Source organism: Anser anser (genome assembly GCF_964211835.1).
Source record: "Anser anser genome assembly, chromosome: 17".
Lineage (NCBI taxonomy): Eukaryota > Metazoa > Chordata > Aves > Anseriformes > Anatidae > Anser > Anser anser.
Genome location: NC_139738.1, coordinates 2454480 through 2475050, shown reverse-complemented (window position 1 = coordinate 2475050; position 20571 = coordinate 2454480). Strand labels below are relative to the sequence as shown.

Sequence of the window (20571 nt, the reverse complement as noted above, 5' to 3'; positions counted from 1 at the left end):
ACTATTGGTTTGTAATAGGTTCAGGAAAATATTGACTTCCAAGTACAGTCAGCAGAACTGCCAATTCCAGGCTTAGATGCTATGCTGTGAATGAACAAGTGAGGAAATTGCTACTCTCGCTGCCATTTAAATCCTTCTTTGGAAATCCACTGCAAGCAATCAGACTTTGTATTTAAATAACTCCCCATGTTTCCTTGTCATTCTGTGCTCAACAAAACTTTATAAAAAATATTGAAACCAAACATTTTCTATCTTGTTAATTTATTGCATTCATCCTTCAAATTTGTTCATAACATCTTTGAGAAAGGGATCATATCCTTACGTATATTGTGAGCTCCCATGCAATATTCACAATGCTCTCACATTTCTGAAGTAAATAGCAAAGACTAGTGTCTGGTCCTCCACTGCTACAGTTAGCAGTGATGCAGCAGTGATCAGCAGTTAGAGAACAATACTGTGCTAACAACATGACCAGATCTTTTTCAGAAGTTTTCTAACAAGGAACTACCTAGAATATTTACCTTGAGTCACTTATCTTATCATGCGGAAAAGATCTTTTTATGACAGCTGTGTTACATCCACTCTTTGCTGCAATGGCCAAAAAACATCTGCAGGCTATCATTCAAATGTTTTGCATCAACTACTTCCAGGTGCTACCCAGACAAATTTAATACTGTTTTAACACCAAGCTATTTGTTAGCTGTAATTCCAGGGGGTTTTTTGTTTGTTTGTTTAAGAACAGAGCAAAAACAACAAAACCCACACAACTCAGTCACTACTTCACTGAACCAATCTTGCCAACAGTTATGGGGGGAGATGTTTCCAGCAGCTGAGGAGTTCCATCTCTGATTCTAGTAAAAAAAAAAATATCCGTCTGGTACCAAACTCTGATTCCATTCCATCTAGATAAGACAGCTGCTCTCTGCCTCTTGGTGATGCCATGGATTAATTAACATTTATATCAAAGTAGGAGATACTAATACAGAAATAATGGTGCACAGTGATTATTTTAACATCTTCCAGTTCTGTTGCAGTCATTTAAAACCCATTTACCTAGGGGTTAGGATCAAAAAAAAAAAAAAAAAGAGCATAAAAGCAAAAAATGGAAGGTTTATTTTTATTTTGCAAACAGTATTATTATTCTTTAGTAAAGCTATGGATTCAACAATTTCATAACTTAACAGATTTTAGTCATCCCAGCTTTAGGAGTTACTATTGCAAGTGTTTGTTTCTGCTTCCCCTCTGCAGCATGCCATTAGCTTATGCACATTGGCAAAATTGCTTATAAGGCTCTGATATGAACCAAGTCAGGAAAATTTGTTTGGAAAAGTCAATTCCATGCTCCTGTGTCCAAGAGGCTTAAGTATCCCCCTCCCAACTGAAGTCAAAGGGGCAGCATGCGAACTGTTGCTAGCCCTTTTAACTGTAACTATAACCACTAAATACCAACCAGTGTCATGTGAAAGTAAAAGTAATTCTCGTCTGCATCATATGACTGCAGCCAGGAAATGACGACATATTTCAGGTCTTTCAATCCTTCACTGCAGACAACAAATTACCATGGCTATTCTTAAACCTCTATTTTGGTGCAACATGCTGATTACTTCTTGCTCTTTGTTGATCAGTGATTCTGCAGCATCAAAATAAATCAAAGCAGTCCCTTGAACTATTTTGTTGTTTTCTGTTTGTGGTGCACATTTTCATATACAACACACTTAGGATACTGCTATATTCTTTATTGGTTTAGAAAAGTCAAAATTTAGGCTTCTGACTACAAAAGTAATGCAGCCAAAATCATGACAGATGATCCTTCCTTCCTTCTATTAACAATTGAATTATATAGCAACACACCAGTTAATCTTACCTTGTTTGTAGTATAGCTGTCCCAAATTATAAGTTTGCCATCCTGGGAGGCACTAACTAGAAGCCTAGAGAGGAAACAGGAGGTAAACACAATCATTGCAGGAGGACAAAGGGGAACACATTTTGATGGCAATTGTCTCCACTATCAAAACCAAGGTACTTGAAACCATTTAAGTATAGCGTGTCATTACTCAATTCTAGTTATTAGCACCAGAAAGATTATTTTGGATGCCATCAACTTTAAGTGATGAATACTGTGCAAATATGTCATGGGACACCAACATGTCCACACATTCAGATTTCAGAAAGACGGTCACCACATAACAAGCATCTCAATCATGAAAACTGAGGCAGAAATGTCGCATGGAATTGGTGCTTGTGTGTTCTAGACACAGGTTTCAGATTCACTGAGTCGGGAAAACAAGTTGATGGTATAGATTCCCATTTTCCTGTTTGTAGGACAGGAGTTAAAATTTTAAGCTGTCCAAAAAGCCCGAATCAATGTCAGCACTGAAATACAAAGGAAATAAAAATGAAATGCAGTGAAGATATCACTAACGGAAGGGGTAGCTTTAGGAAGATTTTTTTTTTTTAGTTTATTTTTTAAATCAACACCTCACTCCACACTCAGCAACTGTTTGACACATGAGGTTCTAGTTAATTGTTCAGAACTCTCTTACATGCTTTTACTATGTTTAAAGATAGATGGGAATACTGGCATGAAACATCTGCTTGGCCTTTTCTAACTAAATTCAGATACAATAGTCCAGTACAGTATTCAAATTTGTTCCATGCCTCTTCCTCTCTGACCATTTCCAGCTGAAAAGTGCAGTGCAATCACTGAAGTGCTCGTGTGGCTTTGCCTTTTTTTTTTTGATCTAGGTTATATTTTACAGCTGTTATGATTTATGATGCACTTTTGCCAGACAAGAGATTGAATCCCTGTCTTTTAAATAACTGATAAAACAAAGAGCGCTAGAAGTAATGAATTCCACATTCCTGTGAGACGAGCTTCTTTCACAGGCACAGGAAAACTAAGGCACAAAACCCTACCAAGTTTAACTCATCATGTAACAATTGTCCATTCCAATTTTTAATTACTAAGCAATTCAGAAGCTGAAAGTAGAACATCACAAATTATTTTCCATTTACATAATGCATATTTTACTTTGTTAAGCACTTGGCTACTTTGTTTTAGTGGTTTCCCTGTACACATACACATAAGAGTTCGTGCAATTCCTTCACACAGCACAGCTCGTTTACACAAATTTGATAGAAAGTAACTTTAATGATATCAACCCTCCTTTCTACTCCGTTCTGAGTAGAAAGAGGCTAGCTGTTAAATTCCTTACTCGTAACTTAAAAATTCGTTAGGGGAAAAAGAATTTATCCATCCCTGCAAGGAAGCAGCAACAGGGTCTTAACTGAAGTTTGAAGATTTGCTGTCATTAGTGTGCCTTAAAATCCTTGTAAAGAAAAGAAAACGAAAGTAGCTGACACTGGCATCATTTAGCTTCTCTCTAGACTGAACATTAGCAGTTAGCAAGAAGAATTTAAGGGGAAAAAAAAAACACCACAAGAAATGGTGAGACCTGCTGTATCACCACATTTCCTCAGAATTCACGTGGTACCACAACTATATTTTTTGGGCAAGCAGACATAACTGGTATTCTGGCAACAAATTTATTCTCATGAAAAAAATATGCAAGTCAGGAAGAAAAAAGTGATATTAATAGTTTCTGAGTTCTCCCGGTTGCCTGAATTCTCTTGGAACTAGTGGTTCCTAGTGGTAGAACAGGTAAATAACATTTCTGTGCACTCAACTTTCCAAAGCACAGTGAAGCCCAATGATCCAGTTCTGTATCACTAACACCCACCTGGAATCAGTCCCCCAGTGCATTGCATAAATTTTAGCCAGGTGTCCCCGGAGCGTTCTTCTAGTGCGCATTTGAATTCTCCCCACTGGGTCAATATTGGCTGTGATCTGTAATTAGAATTGTGTCATACCCTCAATTTTTCACTACACAGTTCCAAGTAACACATCATAAATAATCACATTTAAATGAGCATTGCAATGTAAATCAGGAAGTCTTTCATTTTGAATATTGACTGATTTTTTAATGCCTAGCAGGTACTTCATTTTACAGAGTACTTGCTTATTTATCAAGCAAAAAGATCTGCTCTAGATGCAGCCTCTCTATAACACTTATAGAAACTATCCGAAATTACTTTGTTTTGGTGGTATCGTCTTAGACTTCTAAGACTTCAGATCTCTGATGGAGGGGGTTTCTCCTTTTGGATAATTTTTTTTTTCTACAAGGGAGTGCAATGTGTTGGGCTTTAGACATGCCTCTACTTTTGTTGGATGAATAAGTAACTTGCTTTCAGACCCAGACAACCTTCCCTTCTAAATATTGGAATATTAAATTCAGAGTACTCCTGTTTTATTTTAACTTTTGGAAGATAGAAGTAAGCTCTGGAATAGGTAAATAGCAAAGTGAGGAAGTAATCAGTTTAGCCGTCCTTTGGCTGTTAAGTTTAACATAAATGAGTTCTCCAGCCTGGAAAAAAACATCAGTTAAAACAGCACACATTTCCAGTAATATATAATGAGTACACATCACAACAAATCCAAAAGTTTGCAAATTTGTTTTATGGATAAAGTTTGCATACTTCTCTCTCCGTGTTGCAGAATTATTTAGCAAGTGCATTTGAGCAAAGGTCTCTGCTTCTTTTCAAAGGCCATCAGAACAGTTCAGGCCTCAAATGAACAGGTAAAAGCATTTCCCTTACACAACTCTTCATGATGGACCTCCCCTATTAATAATACTGAGTTGTTTGTGTTTTTTTTTTTTTTTTGGCAGGGGTAGTTTGGATTTTTTTTGCATACTTTCACCCTGGAAAATTGTGTGTTCAACCTGGAACACCGTACCTCACAAACTAAGATACCTATGTTCACATAATGTTGGTATTACTCTTTTTTACTTAGTATTTTGGTGATATTTTAAATGAATGAACTGACAAATCACTTCTGTACCAACACATTTAAATCAGACACACGGATTAGCGAACTCTCAAGTAAACAGACTGAAGTAGGTAGCAAGAATAAACTGATACGTGATATATGTAGAAAAACAAGCAAATACTAGTCACCTCGGCCAATGACATAATCCACAGCAGACTAAATTCTCCCCAGGTTTCAAGATTTACTTCACTTATCTTTTTATACCATATTTCCTTTTCATAAAGGAGACAGATTTTCATTTAAAAACTCAAATGCTTACCTGAGCCAAGGTGGCATCTGCACATGCTTTTCTAGCATCCTGCAACAGAAGAAAGAAATCAGAGGAAGTTCTGCACATTTATTTGTGCTCTACTTCCATTTTGTAAAGTTAATCAAGTCCTCACAAAATAGGGTTCAGAGAGCATTTTGGCTTGTTATCCAGAGGGACCCATCCTAACCCCAGCACGAACATAACATGACAGACTGCTGTCGAAATATGCTGAGCATTTGAAACTTCCTTGTCATGAAACCTATTACCCAACAAAAGATCCCAGACATAATGAAATGCAGCATTTACTATGTTCCATAAATAAATAATGAATACAGGAGATGCATCCATTTCTCAAACTAGTTAAGATACACAAATTACCCTTTTGTTAGCAAACTGTCAGACAACAGCACCTTGCTTGAACAGAATCAGCTCAGAGGGGCTCAGCTGTTTTAGTTATGTGGGATTTTTCAATTTCAACTCTAAATAACCATAACCATTTTAAGCAGATACTGAAGAGAAACAAAGCTTTTCCATTACTACCTAAAAGTGGTAAACAAGAGTTAACGACATTAAGTGCACAAGTGGAATTTTCTTCTTACGAATAGTAAAAAAAAAAAAGAATTAAAGGGAAAAACAAAAAATTTGGATCTTCTGCTCAGCAATATTGAATTTCCTTTTCCTAATGCGGATCTGATGCAATCCCATTTGCTTTCCAGCTGTTTGAATATCCCTTTACCAGAAAAACTGATAAATCAGGAAGAATCTGACAAAAACTCAACATGGACTGATACAGATGAGACAAGTATATGCGACTGCAAGGGAGAAAAATGAAGAAAACAAAGCTGCTATCTGAAACCATGAAAATCTGAGAGAAAAGTTCCTGAACCATAGAAGGAAGTAGAAAAAACACGTCTAAGAAAAAGAAAACAAGCTCAATAACTTCATTTTTGCTGTAAGAACTACTGGGTAATAGAATAGTTTTCCAGAGGAAATACTTTGGGGCTTTTTGTTCAGACTTAGTGGATATTTTTTCTGCCTAGGAACACAAACTTCAGAGAATTATTCCAGGCTAGCAGTTGGGAAAACAAATTGAAGAGGCTTGTGCAGATATTCCTGTGAAGTACACATGATTTTGTAGTTATCAGCACCTGCCCGAACTCTGCTCAAGAAGCACATGCAAACACCCTCTCTGCGTGCGTGTGTGCACCCACATGTGCATTGGTGTATATGCAAATCCTTGTACCAGGACTCAGTTTAAGCTGTAACCAGCGATCTACATAGTCGCTTGAAAGAAGCATTAAACAAAAACTAAAAGCATCTAAGCAAACTGTCATACTAATAAATTGGTTTATGCTCATTTCAGGATGAATGCTACTCCATAATAAGAGTGCTCTTGCTTGTTTTCATGCAGTAATACACTATATTCTCTTTTTCTATATAGCTTTTACGTCTGAAGGGACTGAGATAATAAATACAGTTTTAGAAAAAAAGCCAATATATAAATCCATTAGACTAGTCTCCAGTCTTTACAACAGTATGAAGTAATTTACTGTGCACCTCACTGAAGTTTGCATTCTCAGTGGACATGGACTTCAGAAATTATAGCCTTAGGTTTTATCATTATAATTTTTCTTGGAACATGGAACTCGTGCTTGTAGAGGACAAGAAGCCACAGAAGTGCCTGAGTACCACATTCTCCCCATAGAATGTTACAGGGAAAGAAAAGATGCCTTGTTTTCACTCTTGGGGGAAATTGTAACCAATAGAAAAGAGCCAGTGTCTGGGTAAGATGGCTTAACACCTGTTCTAAATTAAGTTCAAATCAAAGCCTCATGAATTTTGGCAAGGATACAGTTAAGTTTCAAACTGCGTTCACATGGTAAACGTGCAAATGCACTTTGAACAACTACATTGACATACACTAAAGCCAAAACTGACACAGGGGGGACTAAGCAAGTACCTTATGATCTTGCCATGGACAAATAGCTGTGAAAAATTTTTGGCAAAATCTGAACCAAGACATGTCAGCTAGCTTTTGACAATTCCTACCATCTAAGGCCCTGCACCCCCCCCCTTTTTTTTTAAAAGTGGGGGGAAGCAGGCAGGGAGAAAGTGGAAGGGTGTGAAGAAACTTGTCAGAGAACAGGGAGTTCATGTATTCTTGGACTACGCCTGTTGTGTGCAAAGTCTGTCCCTACTTACTCCACTGCCACGAGAAGAACAAATACTCAGACCTGTAAGCATGGTGCTGCAGCACACAGATTTCATTCTGTGGAGTTAAGAGACTGGCAGCGTTTGGTACCAGTGACAAATCTGAGCTTTGCAGTCAGTTTAGACACTTCCTGTTGGCTGGCTAGCCAGAAAGCAATAAAAGAATACTTCCCATATACTACAAGTTTTGAGAAAGGCCTGAGACAGAGAGGGAACAATGAAGGCATGTACTACAAATTTAACCCAAGGCAGGCAATAATTTTACTTAGTTTTGACATATCCTAGATTAAAGACTAGGACTTCAGAACAAACACAACAGCAGAAAATTTTATTTCTTTCTATTGTTGTACTCTATCTTCCCAGATCTTTGCAACAGATCTCTACCAGATATGACCGGCTATTCAGAGAACAGATGCTGAAGACTGATGGAAGGAACATGCAAGACGGGACAGGAAAGCGTACCAGGCGTAACCTTAGCCAGAGTCTGCTAATTCAAATCCTCTGTCATAGGCTGAGATGTTCAAGATAAGCTCTGAGAAATACAGGCTATGATGCACAAAAACATCCAATAGTTTTTTGTATCGCTTTATACAGGATTTTTTTCCTTTCAATATGTAAGAGCACTGTTACCACCAACCTACTTCAAAGAACAAGTTCCTACAGAATTTCACAGAAAGAAGTATTAGATACATACAGAGAAATCACATTGAGTAAGAAATAACTGATAGGCAGTTTCAGCTGTTCTATCTTTGACGTCCCTCCTACAGAAGCATGAGACCTCAACCAAAGTCTCTGTGAATCTCAGCATTGATGAAGATTTAAAATTGGTCTGTACTAAAATCATTTAGCATCACTGAATTGATTTTGAAAAACGGATCAAACTTTGTTCTGCATACATCGTGCTCCCCTCCCCAATTAATTACAAGACTGACAACATTCCAGTTCATGTTACGTTTCATAATACATTTTTCAAATTAAATCTAAAACAAATGTCATTTGGGCTACATGGTTCTTTTAAATAAATAGACTGTTTTCCCTCTACTTCTTTTATTCAGTAACAGAAAATGAGCAGACACCATCTATTCAGAAAGATGTACTACATTGCTATAATCTTCATCTAAATACTGCTATTTCACAAGACAGTCCACAGATACAGTTTATGTAAACCTTTAACCATGCTCAGGAAGTTTTCATCATCTTCATTCTGCAGCTTGTTTTCTCACAGGGTTACTGGAAGTTTAACAAGGCATATGTTTTTGAATGACCATTTAACTATTTAGTACGAGGTCAATATCTGGAACCAACTTACTGCCCCAAATTTGTTCTTTTAGCTAGGCTCCTCACAAGTACACTTCAAAAGAGAATGCGAAATAAACATCCCAATGAAAGGGAAAAAACTGTTACGATCTGGCTCAGAAAATTTTCATTAACTGTTCATTTTAATCTAGTACATTTTGTGGATTTGTGTAGCTATCATTTTCTGAGCAATATCAAGAACCAAAAAGTAACCTAAAGTACTTATATGTGCTTGCACTTTCTAAATATCCACGACTAACTTTAACGCTGTGAAAACATCCAACACATCCGCTTAATACATCATTTCTGTCCATCTCTGTCACCCTCAAGATACACAAATCATCATTCATCTGTACTGTGAAACAATACATACTCTGATTTGGTTTTTCAGTTGCTCAGCCTCCTGGCGTAACTGGTCAAGCTCACTCATTTTCCTGTGCTAAAGGTGTGCTTCGCTGCCACCTCTGAGACAACCGGAAATCTGAAAGACAGGTGACAGTAACGAGAATTAGTAGAAGTCATAACTTAAAATTATGAGAGAAGACAGTCCTTTCATTTATCGCAAACAGTGCTTTAAAAAGGCAGTGATTGGTTTATCAGCATTGAAAAACAAGTGATTTTCCCTAAAAACTCTTCACAATACGGCGTTAACACGGAGCGTGCTTAGTTTTTTTTCCAGCCACAGTAAATAAAATACAATTTGGACTTATCCTTTTTCTTCCAGGCTGCTATTTTTGGCATCTTTTCTTTCATTCATATTTTTATGTTTTAACTTTGTATAGACTCAGTTTTACCAGCACATAATACAGAGGTTAAACGCAAAATTCAGATATCTCTGTAGGACTTAATAGAGTAAGGAATCCCACTGTCAAAGAATAAGAATTGGAAGTATTTAGAGACTGACAGAAGCAATTGCAAAAGGCTGTAAAAAGGCCTATTGTGAACTCTGTCCAAAACACAGCAGTTATGAGAAATGCTGTTCTGACATCTATATAAAAGGAGATAGTTCATTAATGTTGTCCAAGTTCTTACTTGTCAATTACTAAAACATCACCCTGAGAGTTCCCAGACAGAATTCTAACATTTATGTATTGTCACAATATAATTAGTATTTTTTTTGAATGTTAGGGTGATGGGAGGAGTTCGAGCAACTACTGCCCACAGCCATCTCTCCCCACCAATACTTGATTTTCCTAGCATTGATATGTCCCAGATTACTCACTAACGTATCGCTCTGTCACTGTACTCTGCAGCCAAAAACATAAAGGCTCAATAAAGCAATCATCACTGACCCCTCCCAAATATTCCATATATAGTTCCTCAATTATTGGACCATTTTCCCATACAATAGGCATATAGGTATCTTCCAGTCTGTTCCGAAAAGATGGTGGCATTTTCACACTGTCAAAATGTTGGCATTCTCACTAGTATTCTATACTAAAACTCATCAGTACCTAAACTTTTTGTTTTAAAAAGCTCTGCCTGACGTCAATATAAAAAGCTGAAGAAGCATGCTAATAAAGTTTGCACTTTACTGTGAAACAAGGTATTAGATCCATTTTCAAATGCTACATAGAGCACCTAAAGTTTATAAAAACATACTACCGGTAGTCATTTGAGAACATTTTATTAGTCAGAACTGACCCTTTACTATTAAATAATGTAAATGCTTTGCTAGCAGTTTTACATATTATTCTGTTAAGATTTAATCAGCTTATTTATCTTTGCAAGCATGAGGGTTTGGTTGGTTTTTTTTTTTTTAAAGCTCTTAGGCAGTCCTTTCCAAGGGGAAGGATGAGAATAACTTCCAAATTTTTACCTAATCAGAGTAGGGGAGAACATACTGTGAAGGCAACTTAAAGCAGCAGAGCAAACATAACTATCTAAGAAATAAAGTTTCAAGAGCTAAAGCTTTGGCATTCCCTAAATAGTGCTATCCCACACAACCAGATACAACTCCAAGCTCTCTTTGCTAGTATACCAAACTGAGGACCTTAAGGAATTTACATGTCTTATCTTGTCATATAATCATTTACAAATTTACACTCTTGGCTGAAACCCCAAATATTTTAGAGAAGCAATTTCAGTTAGTTTCTGTCTCAAAGCCTCCATTCGTTCAACTTCAAAGCCCTTCACTTTATTGTGAAACTAGGTCTCCTTCTCTCTTCTGCTTCCAGGGTCATCTTTAAGCCCTGTTAAGATTGCTTGTTCAGCTTAGTCCAAAATCCAGTTAAGACAAAACCTGTCAAGAGTGTTTTATTATCCCCTAACCACCTTTCTTTCTTTTGAACATTTGTCTGTTTCTCAAGATGTTTTGTTCCCTGTAAATTTAAGACATAACACCCCACAGCTGGGTCTGCCTGCAGTTTTTAAGCACAGGTTCATGACAGTCTACAGCTCCTACTATAGTCCAGCCCTACTATGAACTAGCATGCACTACTCCTGTCAAAGGAATTAAACTATTTTTAAAAAGAAACTGCAACTAATTCTCAGATCTTTCAGCTTTTTAATATCTTATTTCTGACATTCCCTAAGTTAATAAATAGCCCAATTCCCACTAAACAAATACCAGCCTCTCCAGGCAGAGTACAAAGACTTTAAAGATGGCATCACCCCTATTACAGGGAAAGAAGTTACAATCCAAAACTTAAATGTTCTGCTCAAGGTCAGAACAACTCAATGACAGGATTAAGATAAAGATTTAGGACACAGAATTCCAGCTGCAGAGTTGCAGGTAATTACACTGAAGATTTACATGCAGCTTTACTTAAAAATATAATAGGGTGAATAATCTAATGTCAGTCAAAGCAGGTATGCCCTCCTGTAACAGAAAGCTTAAAATAGTGCCAACTTACTTTTACCAGAGCTTGTGCGATATGCAATGAAATCCTCTCACATTTAAGTAAAAAAAAAAAAATTCTTTGTATGGAATAGAAATAAGTCTAAGGAGATGAACACTAACCCTAGTAAAAAAAGAAAAAACACACTGAGAAAGTTCACTTGACAGAAACCGAACCTTGTAGTTTCATTGCGGGTCATTTGCATACACACAGGAGTTCAAACCATGTCAGAGAAGCTTATTTCATGCTTGTGCCTCGTTGCTTAATACTGCACGCACAGATGGGCACTGCTGCAAGTGGCAAAGCCAGAGGAAGCAGCCCAGTCGTGCCGAGTGTTTTCTGACCAGTGGTAGCACCGAAGCAGCATCGCTGATGCAGACATGTAAGAAACCGAAAGGAAGTCAGGCACAGCCTGCAGTTGACAGGATGGCACAGTAACTTGGGCAGACGCGTGCCCTTCTTCACACAAATAAAACTTGCATTACATTTTGAAATGCCTAATACAGTAACTCCACAGAGCCTCCACTCCCAACTCACATCCAATTCAAGACAGCACTCTGCACCAGGACTCTGCCTCTATTTCCTTCGCACTTTATGGAAGGACGGAACAGCCCAAACCCCTTCAAAGCCCCTAAGAATTAAAACAAACAGAACCCAACCAACGAACGCCTTTAGCCAGACATATGTACGTGGATCTTGACTTCCAGTCACTTGCTAGGACTCACACTTCAGTATTTGCTGCATGACAATCTGCAGCTAAGTGCCTATAACCCTGGAAGTCTTCCCAACCTGTAATACCATGTATCCGTAGGCAAGTATGCAAGGTGAAGTTAAATACACTTTTACAGCTGATGTTCTAAGTTAACATTTCAGCATTCCAAGCAGCTCCAAACTCTGAACTGCATTTCTGACACAGCATCAATAGGAATTGTTTAAACCAGATTTCCACATTCTCTTTGTAGTCTTTGTTGCTTGAACATCAACAGGAAGTTCTAATTCCTGCCAACTTGCCTGAACTCACTCACACTCAGGAAATGAAAATCCTAATGAAGCCAAGGGCATCAAAATATAGGAGTGTTCTGGAGCAGACCGTAAAATTTATGGGTCAACCAGCCCATCGACTTGGCCATTTCCCCATTTCTTTTACACTAAATCTTAAGCAATTAAATTTATGCCAAAAATACAACACCTGTGGTTTTCATCCTCATCTGAATTTCTGTACTAGCTGTACAGTAAATCAGCAGAGATTACTAGTACCCAGCATTAAAAAAGGAGAAAGAAATGACAACCTTTAAAAGAACAGGAACAGGTAAGGTCAGTTAACTATATGGGAAAACGTTTTCACCTACTGGCACTCTTGATACACAGGAAACTTTTATACAGATTTATTCATATTACAGACAGAAGCAGCAGAAACTTCAATACAGGATTTATGCTCATCTGAAGCAAGCACAATTTAGCATCATGGAATAATATACTCTTGTTCCTTGGCACGTTCTAACAGCATTTAACTACATTCTAAAATAAGGTTTCCAAGAGAAGAGAAACTGTAAGTTTGATAAGGATGATGCTTCTATTTCTGGTGTTTTGAAGGAAGTTACTTAATTTCCAAGTCAAGCCAGCCTCGTGCCAGAAGTCACTACTCAAGTTCCACATTCCTCTTCTAAATTATCACCACAGATGTGAAGAAATAGGTAACAGTCAAGCTCACGCTTACCTCACTTTCCTTTGAATATGTTACTGTGTTCTTGAAGGCAGGCTTCTCAAGAATAACACGCTCACTTAGCTGAACTCACTCAAGACCTTTCCACAGGCTGAAGTGCTTAAGTGTCTCTGCTCTAAGCCTAATAATTCCCCCTAATCTTGTTGACAAGTATACCTTGTAGATAATTCTCTTCTTGCTAGGGACAATAATATGCGTACTTGCAAGGCAGTTTACTACTCCTCACCACCCCAAATGACACAAGTCTCTAATCTCTTCTTACAAGTTACCCACAGAAGATTCACTTTCCCGTTTCCCACCTAGGAAAACCAAGCATTGTCTACAGCTAACTCCATACCTGATAAACTTTGCAACTCAGTTATGTCAAAAGGATGTATCACATCACTCATCTCAAATTTCCGTTTTTGATTTTCTCTATGCCACACAAGACAGGCAGTCAATTATATATTGAACAATAGAAGATTCTGCACAGAATCTTTGAAAAATAGAAAACTTTATGAAATCTACAAAACTTACAAATACTTCCTGCAAACAGAGATATGTTTAAGATCCCAGTATAACAACTCTCATTTAAAGATAAAGCTCACCCCTCAGAAAACAGTGACAAGACAACAATTAAAGGGCTAAGGAAGAACTCAAACCCACTCATTTCATTGCTACAGCTTTAATATCCTTTCCAGAGCTCAAGCTGTTTATACAATGAAGCCGTTACTGGAACTGAGATATCATTAATACCATCACTTTTGTATGTAGGCTAATGCTTACCTCTACTGAATTACAACAGAACTCATCCAAACGTATATCCTTGAGTTAGGTAAATAGGATTTTTCTCTAAAACTACCTGATAAGAGCAATGAAGCAAACCTTACAAAATAGTTCATTTTTATTTTCCTTTCCCACTCCATTCCTATGGAGAAGATGGAACATTCAATCCTCTCCTAAATACCCTGTCCTGTGAATAACCTCCACAGATAGAGAGACCGCTGATTTTTCAAGTCACAGCTAAGTCAAATATTTAGAAAGGTCTACCCCTTGGCAGCCAAGCTTTGTTTGCTACAAGGTATTTTTACAGCACATGAGTACTATCTAACAAGTAAAACCATCAGGACATTGTTGAAGCGAAGTCTGGTAACACAAAGGAAATTTATACTGTTGAAGCATTACCCCAATATATTCATTTCATAAGGGTAGCTAAATCAACTTTCTCCCAAACGAACACGCTGTCTGGTATTTGTTCCCTCAACACCTTTCCTGCTAATACACATCACTGCAATACGTATGAAACAGCCAAAAAAAAACACAAAACATGCATCACTTGTGAAAACAGCCAAAACTTTACAGCTTTAACAATGACTTCACATTATGCCCACCCGACAGTCTCATAGCAGGTCATCTGATTAAAGGAAGCTGTGCTAATCTATCTGATACCATAAATCCTATTAGTAACATGCACAGCAGCTTGTACATTTTCACAATGACAAAGGAATTATACGCAATCCACTGTCAGTTCCAGTGTTTTGGCATCGTATTAACTTTGAAAAGCTGTAGGTTTGTAGGGTTTTTTTATTACTTAAACAAAATACATATTGATTCCTATTTGACTCGTATTCCACAGAAAACACAGTAAATAAGATCAGAATTGCCTGTGGGACAAATTTGTGGTGTTCACTCTACCATTTACATGTTCCAAATAGAAGACAAACATTCAGAGGTGCCTTCTGACCCAAGTACACGTCTCCACATATAACATAAGAAAGGGATGGGATCACAAGCTTCTGGGATAGAAGCTTTATTTGAAGCAAACAAGCATGTGCTGGATAGCTCAAAGACAGTGGCTTACTACAGTGTACTGGTTAAAACAGAACAAAAGCTTACATAGAAAATAGGACAGAAAATACTGGCAATATCATAATGCCATTGTGTGAAGCAACAGTTTGTTTACACCTGGAACACTGAGTTCAGTTCCAGTTTCCACACCTCCAAAAAAGAACACAGAAGGTGTCTAGGGTTGACCAACTCAAGTTATGAGAGAACACCTCAGGAGATGGGTTAGCTTGCTGCTTGCTTTCTGAAAAATAGCTGAGTATCTAGTGATGGAAGAAGAAAAAAAAAATCTAACTGAAAAACTCCTTTCTATTCAACACACAACTAACCAGTAATGCTCACCACAGACTAAAGGGCTTTGCAAGATGCAGAAACATTTTTAGTTAATAGTCAGGAAGGTAATGAAAGTTCCACTTTTCCAAGAATATTAGTAGCAATTTCAATTACACAGAATATAAACACTGAAACTTTTTGCTTCTGCTTTAATACAGGAAGACTGAAAAGAACGGTCTGACAAAGAACCACTTTGCTAACAAGAAATTTGGCCCTGTTTTGTCACACATGGCTGATAAGTAATTTTTCATTCATGAGAGAATAACTGTTCTAATCATCTTATTTATTACAGTTCCCTGCCCTACTGAGATGAAACAGTTTCATCTATGGTCTCCCTCTGCTTTGCCAGTTCCATTTCTGAAGGCAGGCAGGCACTAACATCTATTATTTAGCAAGTTTCCTGGCCATTTTAAAATCCTTCCTGTTGACATAAGAGCACGCATACTACAGTTGAAAATAGGTAGACTTGCATAGACTAAGAAATAGCTAAAAAATGGTTAGCCACTTTTTAAAAATAGTACAAGTTTCTCAAGCACTAGAAAAAAGGAACTACCTTATTCTTCTACTTACATTTTCTCTTACTACAGTAGAAAGCCAACTTCTGCTGTCAAACATGTAAATTCTGAAAAGAAAAACATCAGAATGAGTCCAATGATTAAGAAATAGCTTAAATTTCTTAACAAATTTAGCAGAAATTCAAATACTATGAAGGCAGAGATATTTTTTGTTACTTAATGTGAACAGCTGGCTTATCTTCATGAAGAAGAGGTACACTGCTTCAGTAGTAATATTAACATAACCAAAAGACTTGCTCAAGAAGTTTTTAATGTTCTTTTTAAATAAAACTCTTGCAATCCTCAGACCACTAGTTCTTCTCTCCCCTAGCAATACAGAATTCCCTACTGTTACAGTGTTTAGGGTTACGACAGAACACTGTCTCACTCACACAGCACTGGAATTTTCTCTGCTCTGCAAAGCGCCCCCCAAAATGTACATTTTCAAAGCACTGAAATGATTTCTGCTCAATACTGTTCCTGAGGTATGCTTGCTTTCTAAGCACAGTTAAATATCAAGATATCTATTTTATCAGAAGAAGTTACATAAACCTCCTACTAATGCGCTCAAGTGAGAGCACAACACCCTTCCCTCTAGAAGGGCGACAACTTCTAACCACTGAAGATATGAAAAAGTAATAATTGGCATATTAAACAACTAACACATTGCACGCTGGAAGACATTAACAATATAACATACAAATTGGCTTCACAGCAAATTGAGAAGGCTTCAAGAAATTTCAGACTTCTTCCTTTGGCAGCACAAAGTAATGATTATCATTCACCCCATGATTTGGGCTGTTCACAACTATGCATACATTTGAAAGAGCTGGGATCTCTCCTACCACAGAGCAAAACAAGGGCCACGAGTCACGTCAATGGAAACCTGAGTGTACACCTTCAAACCCACTGCATCAGGACAGCGAAAGATTATTTTAGGCATAAAGCAAGAATGTAATGAAGCGAAGTTATCTTAAATCAGAAGGCCTGTCTACAACTTGATGTACTTTAAACTGAACCGTTTACATGCAATGCAAGTTTCTGATTTTACAGTTCACTATTAGCTGTAAAATTTACCACCTACTTCAGCGCTCGGTATGGAGGTTAAGCTACTTAGGATATGGGTCATCCTCATCCAAGCCCATTTATAGATGAACAGTTTAGTACTGCGATTATGAAACTCCCAGCGTAAGCAGTTTTGCTTGTTACTGCCAGAACACCACACTTTCAGACATAAAACAGTAACTCACGCTTGGAGGCCAAATTTCTTCCCCCTCCCTGCACCCCTAAGGAAACAAACACGTCTGACATGACCGTTTTAACATCTGAAAAAAAGAACCACTATTCATCTTTCAGAAGTTCACAGAGTAATTTATCCACACTGCAAACATCATGAAATCTAGTGGAATTCCAAGAGAATTACCTGAAACGTCAACAAGTAAAATTACACTGGAACACTAACAGCACACAGAATACACAAGAGCAAAGGCCAAAACACACACCATTATTGTCCTGTGCTGCACCCTCATTAATGCAGGAGAGGTGTTGCAGATTTCATATGCTTTCTGCAAAAAAGAAAAACAAAAACAAAACAAAAAAGCTACTTTAAGCAGCCTGCAAGAAGAGTAAGAAAGCATAAAGCAAGCTTTTCCACAAAATTCAGTTTATTCTTTTAAATCAGGTTAGATTTTCAGCTAGGTATGCTGAAAGCATCCTGTGATGCCTGCAGAATGCAAGCCTGGCACTGAGATATCTTCAATTCTGCATTACAGATGGAGCTCATTTAAGAACAAAACTAGGCAAACCACTTAAGAGAGAGAGTTGAATTGCCACAGCTTTCCATTTTTAGATAAAATGTAGCCTGGTAAAAGCAACATGTAAATTACAGGCTACCTCATTCATCACACCACAGTACTGGCTCAGCAAAAAATTAAAAAGAAATTCTTGTACTTCATACACTGCCTTAATCAGCCCTTATAGCCCTGCTTAGCTGACAGCTTGAGGTTCTCAGCATCAGGAACTAGGGTTTCTAAAACAGGAGAGAACAAAGTACCGCAGAATGCTTCAGGCTTGGTTCAAGTGGTTACACCATTACACCAAAGCACCTGGAGGTCAGCCAGCCCCACAGACGGCTGGGGGAACAACCAGGGTCCCCTTGCCCACAGCCTTCTGCACAGCAGGCTGGACTAAAAGGAAAAAATTGCAGCAACTCTCGGAGGACAAAAGCACCGTAACTTCCGGGTAAAGCTTCCCTACAGGTACTCACTGCTGTCAGTCTCATGGCTTTTAATTTAAATGTATTGAAGTAGTTACACCGAGGTGACAACTTCGCCTCAAACTCTCTCAACCCCAACACTCACCAGATTACTGGAGAGCCTCCAGCCAAAAGACACGAAGTTGATGAAGGGACTGGAGCATTGCTCTGATGAGGAGGTGCTCAGAGCTGCCCAGCCTGAAGGCGGCTGACGAGGGGGTTCGTCAATGTAATTTAAATTAGATCTCCGTCAACACTAGTAAAATCAAGTTTCCACAACCATCATGCCACTTCAATCTTAAATGATTGCATAAACCATCTTCCTACAAGACTGGTACATAAGGTCGGGATAGCCAAGGCACTCAGCAACGATTCCATTACAGGAAAAAAACAAACCCAAACTAATAGAAGATTGCTAGCAACCATCAGTGTTACTATTAAGGTAAAAAACACTTCAAATGAAGTCACTTTGCTGATCTAATCCATCTCCCTTAGCAACACCCACCCATGTGAAGGGGACGCCCAGCAAGGAGGGCTGGACACGGGCAGACATTCACTGCTTTAGGATGCTTCGTTCCAGGCACCCAGCGCTTACCACCACACTAACGTATCAAGCTACATGGCAGAGATAACAGCAGTAACACTAGCAATTGAAGGCTACTTTCCTTTATTAAAATTATTTCTTACACACTACATAGCTGATTACTATCACAAAACAGTATCTTAAAACCCAAGAGATTATGTGACCTTTCCCAATCACTGCCAACAACATAAAATCCCAGTTATGCCACTGGGAAACAGCAACTAGAAGTCAGAAATGTAAAGCTATGTTTCAGTGCTATTCTGTACACACAAAACTACCCTCAGTTTGATGGATTGGTCCTAACTTTCATCATAAGCAGCTTTATCAGACAGCAAAAAGCTTGGAAGGATATTGATATCCGTATGGATATTGCTCCTTCAAGAGCTGACCATAACTTTAACATCACAAGTGACATTTCCTTAGTTTTTCTTTACCTGTTTCCAGAAATCTGGAAAGCACTTTCCTCCTGTAGGGATTTGTGCACTTTTCCTCCACTGCTGACATTGCATTAGGAAAAAAAAATTACTCAAAGCAGCATGAAACACTGGAAGATCACTGGGTAAGGAACAGAGCTCGGTTCTAGGGCCTTACTGAAGTTCTGGCTACATTCCTCCATCCTGGAGCTTTGCTCACACAGAACAGCACATGAAACAGGAAAATCCAGACAGAAGAGATCTACACAAAACAGTCTGTGACCAGTCAACGTGGCCTTCCGTCAGTCTGCCTTCAAATAAGCTGTGAGGGCAGCAGTTTTAACACACAGTAAGTAACAATAATAACAGCGAAAAAAACATCATATATAGCTTCTAGTGCTCAGCAAAAAATAATTCAGCTTTTAGTTCAGAAAATTCATGGTAGAAACCAGCTGGTAACTAATATGGAAACTTTGTAATGCCTTGCAAAGCCCACATTCATTAGGACAGTTTCACATTCAAAGTCCCAAATTAAATTTGTCTCAGAAAATGTTACACCTTTGTCTCCTCCAAATGTGTTACAAACTAATTCACAAAAAGTTAACTTCTATGCCCAAAATCCTCCATGTGTCACAGGCTATTTCCACGCAGTACAGCAGGGCTACTGAACGATCACCCGACTCCACCTCCATCTGCTTTGCATAATCCACCAGCTTCTGCTTGCATGCCCAGATTTTCTAAGACCCGAGGACTCATCATTGCCTATATTTAAGAAGTATTTGAAAATAAGCCGTGACGGTAGTTTGCCATCTCTTAAAATGTAACACTGATCAGCAGAGAGCAGCGTAACACACAGCCCAGCAGCACAGCGGCCCAGCTCCTGCCACCAACAGTGAACGAACTCAAGCTGCCTTCACGGAAGACAAGAGACAAGAGCCCTACTGCCAAAATACTCACATTTCCGGATGCTAATCCCATGACCTACATTTTAAAAAATCATACTGATGCAATATTTAAGCATAAAAATCTGGCCTGTAACAGGTCATTTCATTAATCCTTTCTAAATTCATCTGCAAGCTAGGTACGTTATTAAAAATCTTAATTCTAGGTACAGCATGGAATTTACATAAACAAATAGAAGAACTGACTATTACAAACATACTTTTTGGAAAAGGGGTCTTATGAGATCTTTAAAGTAGTTCAGTATTAATAACTATTGTAGCTTTAGCAATCCAAGTTAAAAGGTTTTCTAAGTACATCCTTTCTGCCTTGTTCTGGAAGAAATTCACATTTAAAAGTATTTTAAGTGGCTGGCATAGGAAGCTAACTTGTTTTAAGAACAAAAATTACTGATGTTCAGTACCAGTTTTCAACAAACATTTTTAAATTGAGAATGTCAAAA

General features: G+C 38.0%; 1 protein-coding gene across 6 annotated transcripts in view; it reads right to left on the bottom strand.

Moving 5' to 3' along the window:
• Positions 1–20571, bottom strand: part of GNB1 (G protein subunit beta 1) — a 45545-nt gene that overhangs the window by 11005 nt on the left and 13969 nt on the right. For 2 of the 6 annotated variants that reach the window (XM_083802367.1, XM_083802369.1), the window contains exons 2-7: positions 17422–17484; positions 15936–15987; positions 9019–9126; positions 5148–5186; positions 3741–3847; positions 1865–1928 (exon numbers count right to left, since the gene is read on the bottom strand). In XM_083802367.1, the coding sequence (XP_083658493.1) occupies positions 1865–1928; positions 3741–3847; positions 5148–5186; positions 9019–9075 (267 nt within the window). In that variant the 5' untranslated portion in view covers positions 9076–9126; positions 15936–15987; positions 17422–17484. The remainder of the gene's footprint in view (positions 1–1864; positions 1929–3740; positions 3848–5147; positions 5187–9018; positions 9127–15935; positions 15988–17421; positions 17485–20571) is intronic. The other 4 variants (XM_083802365.1, XM_083802368.1, XM_083802366.1 and 1 more) reach the window with 2 other exon arrangements.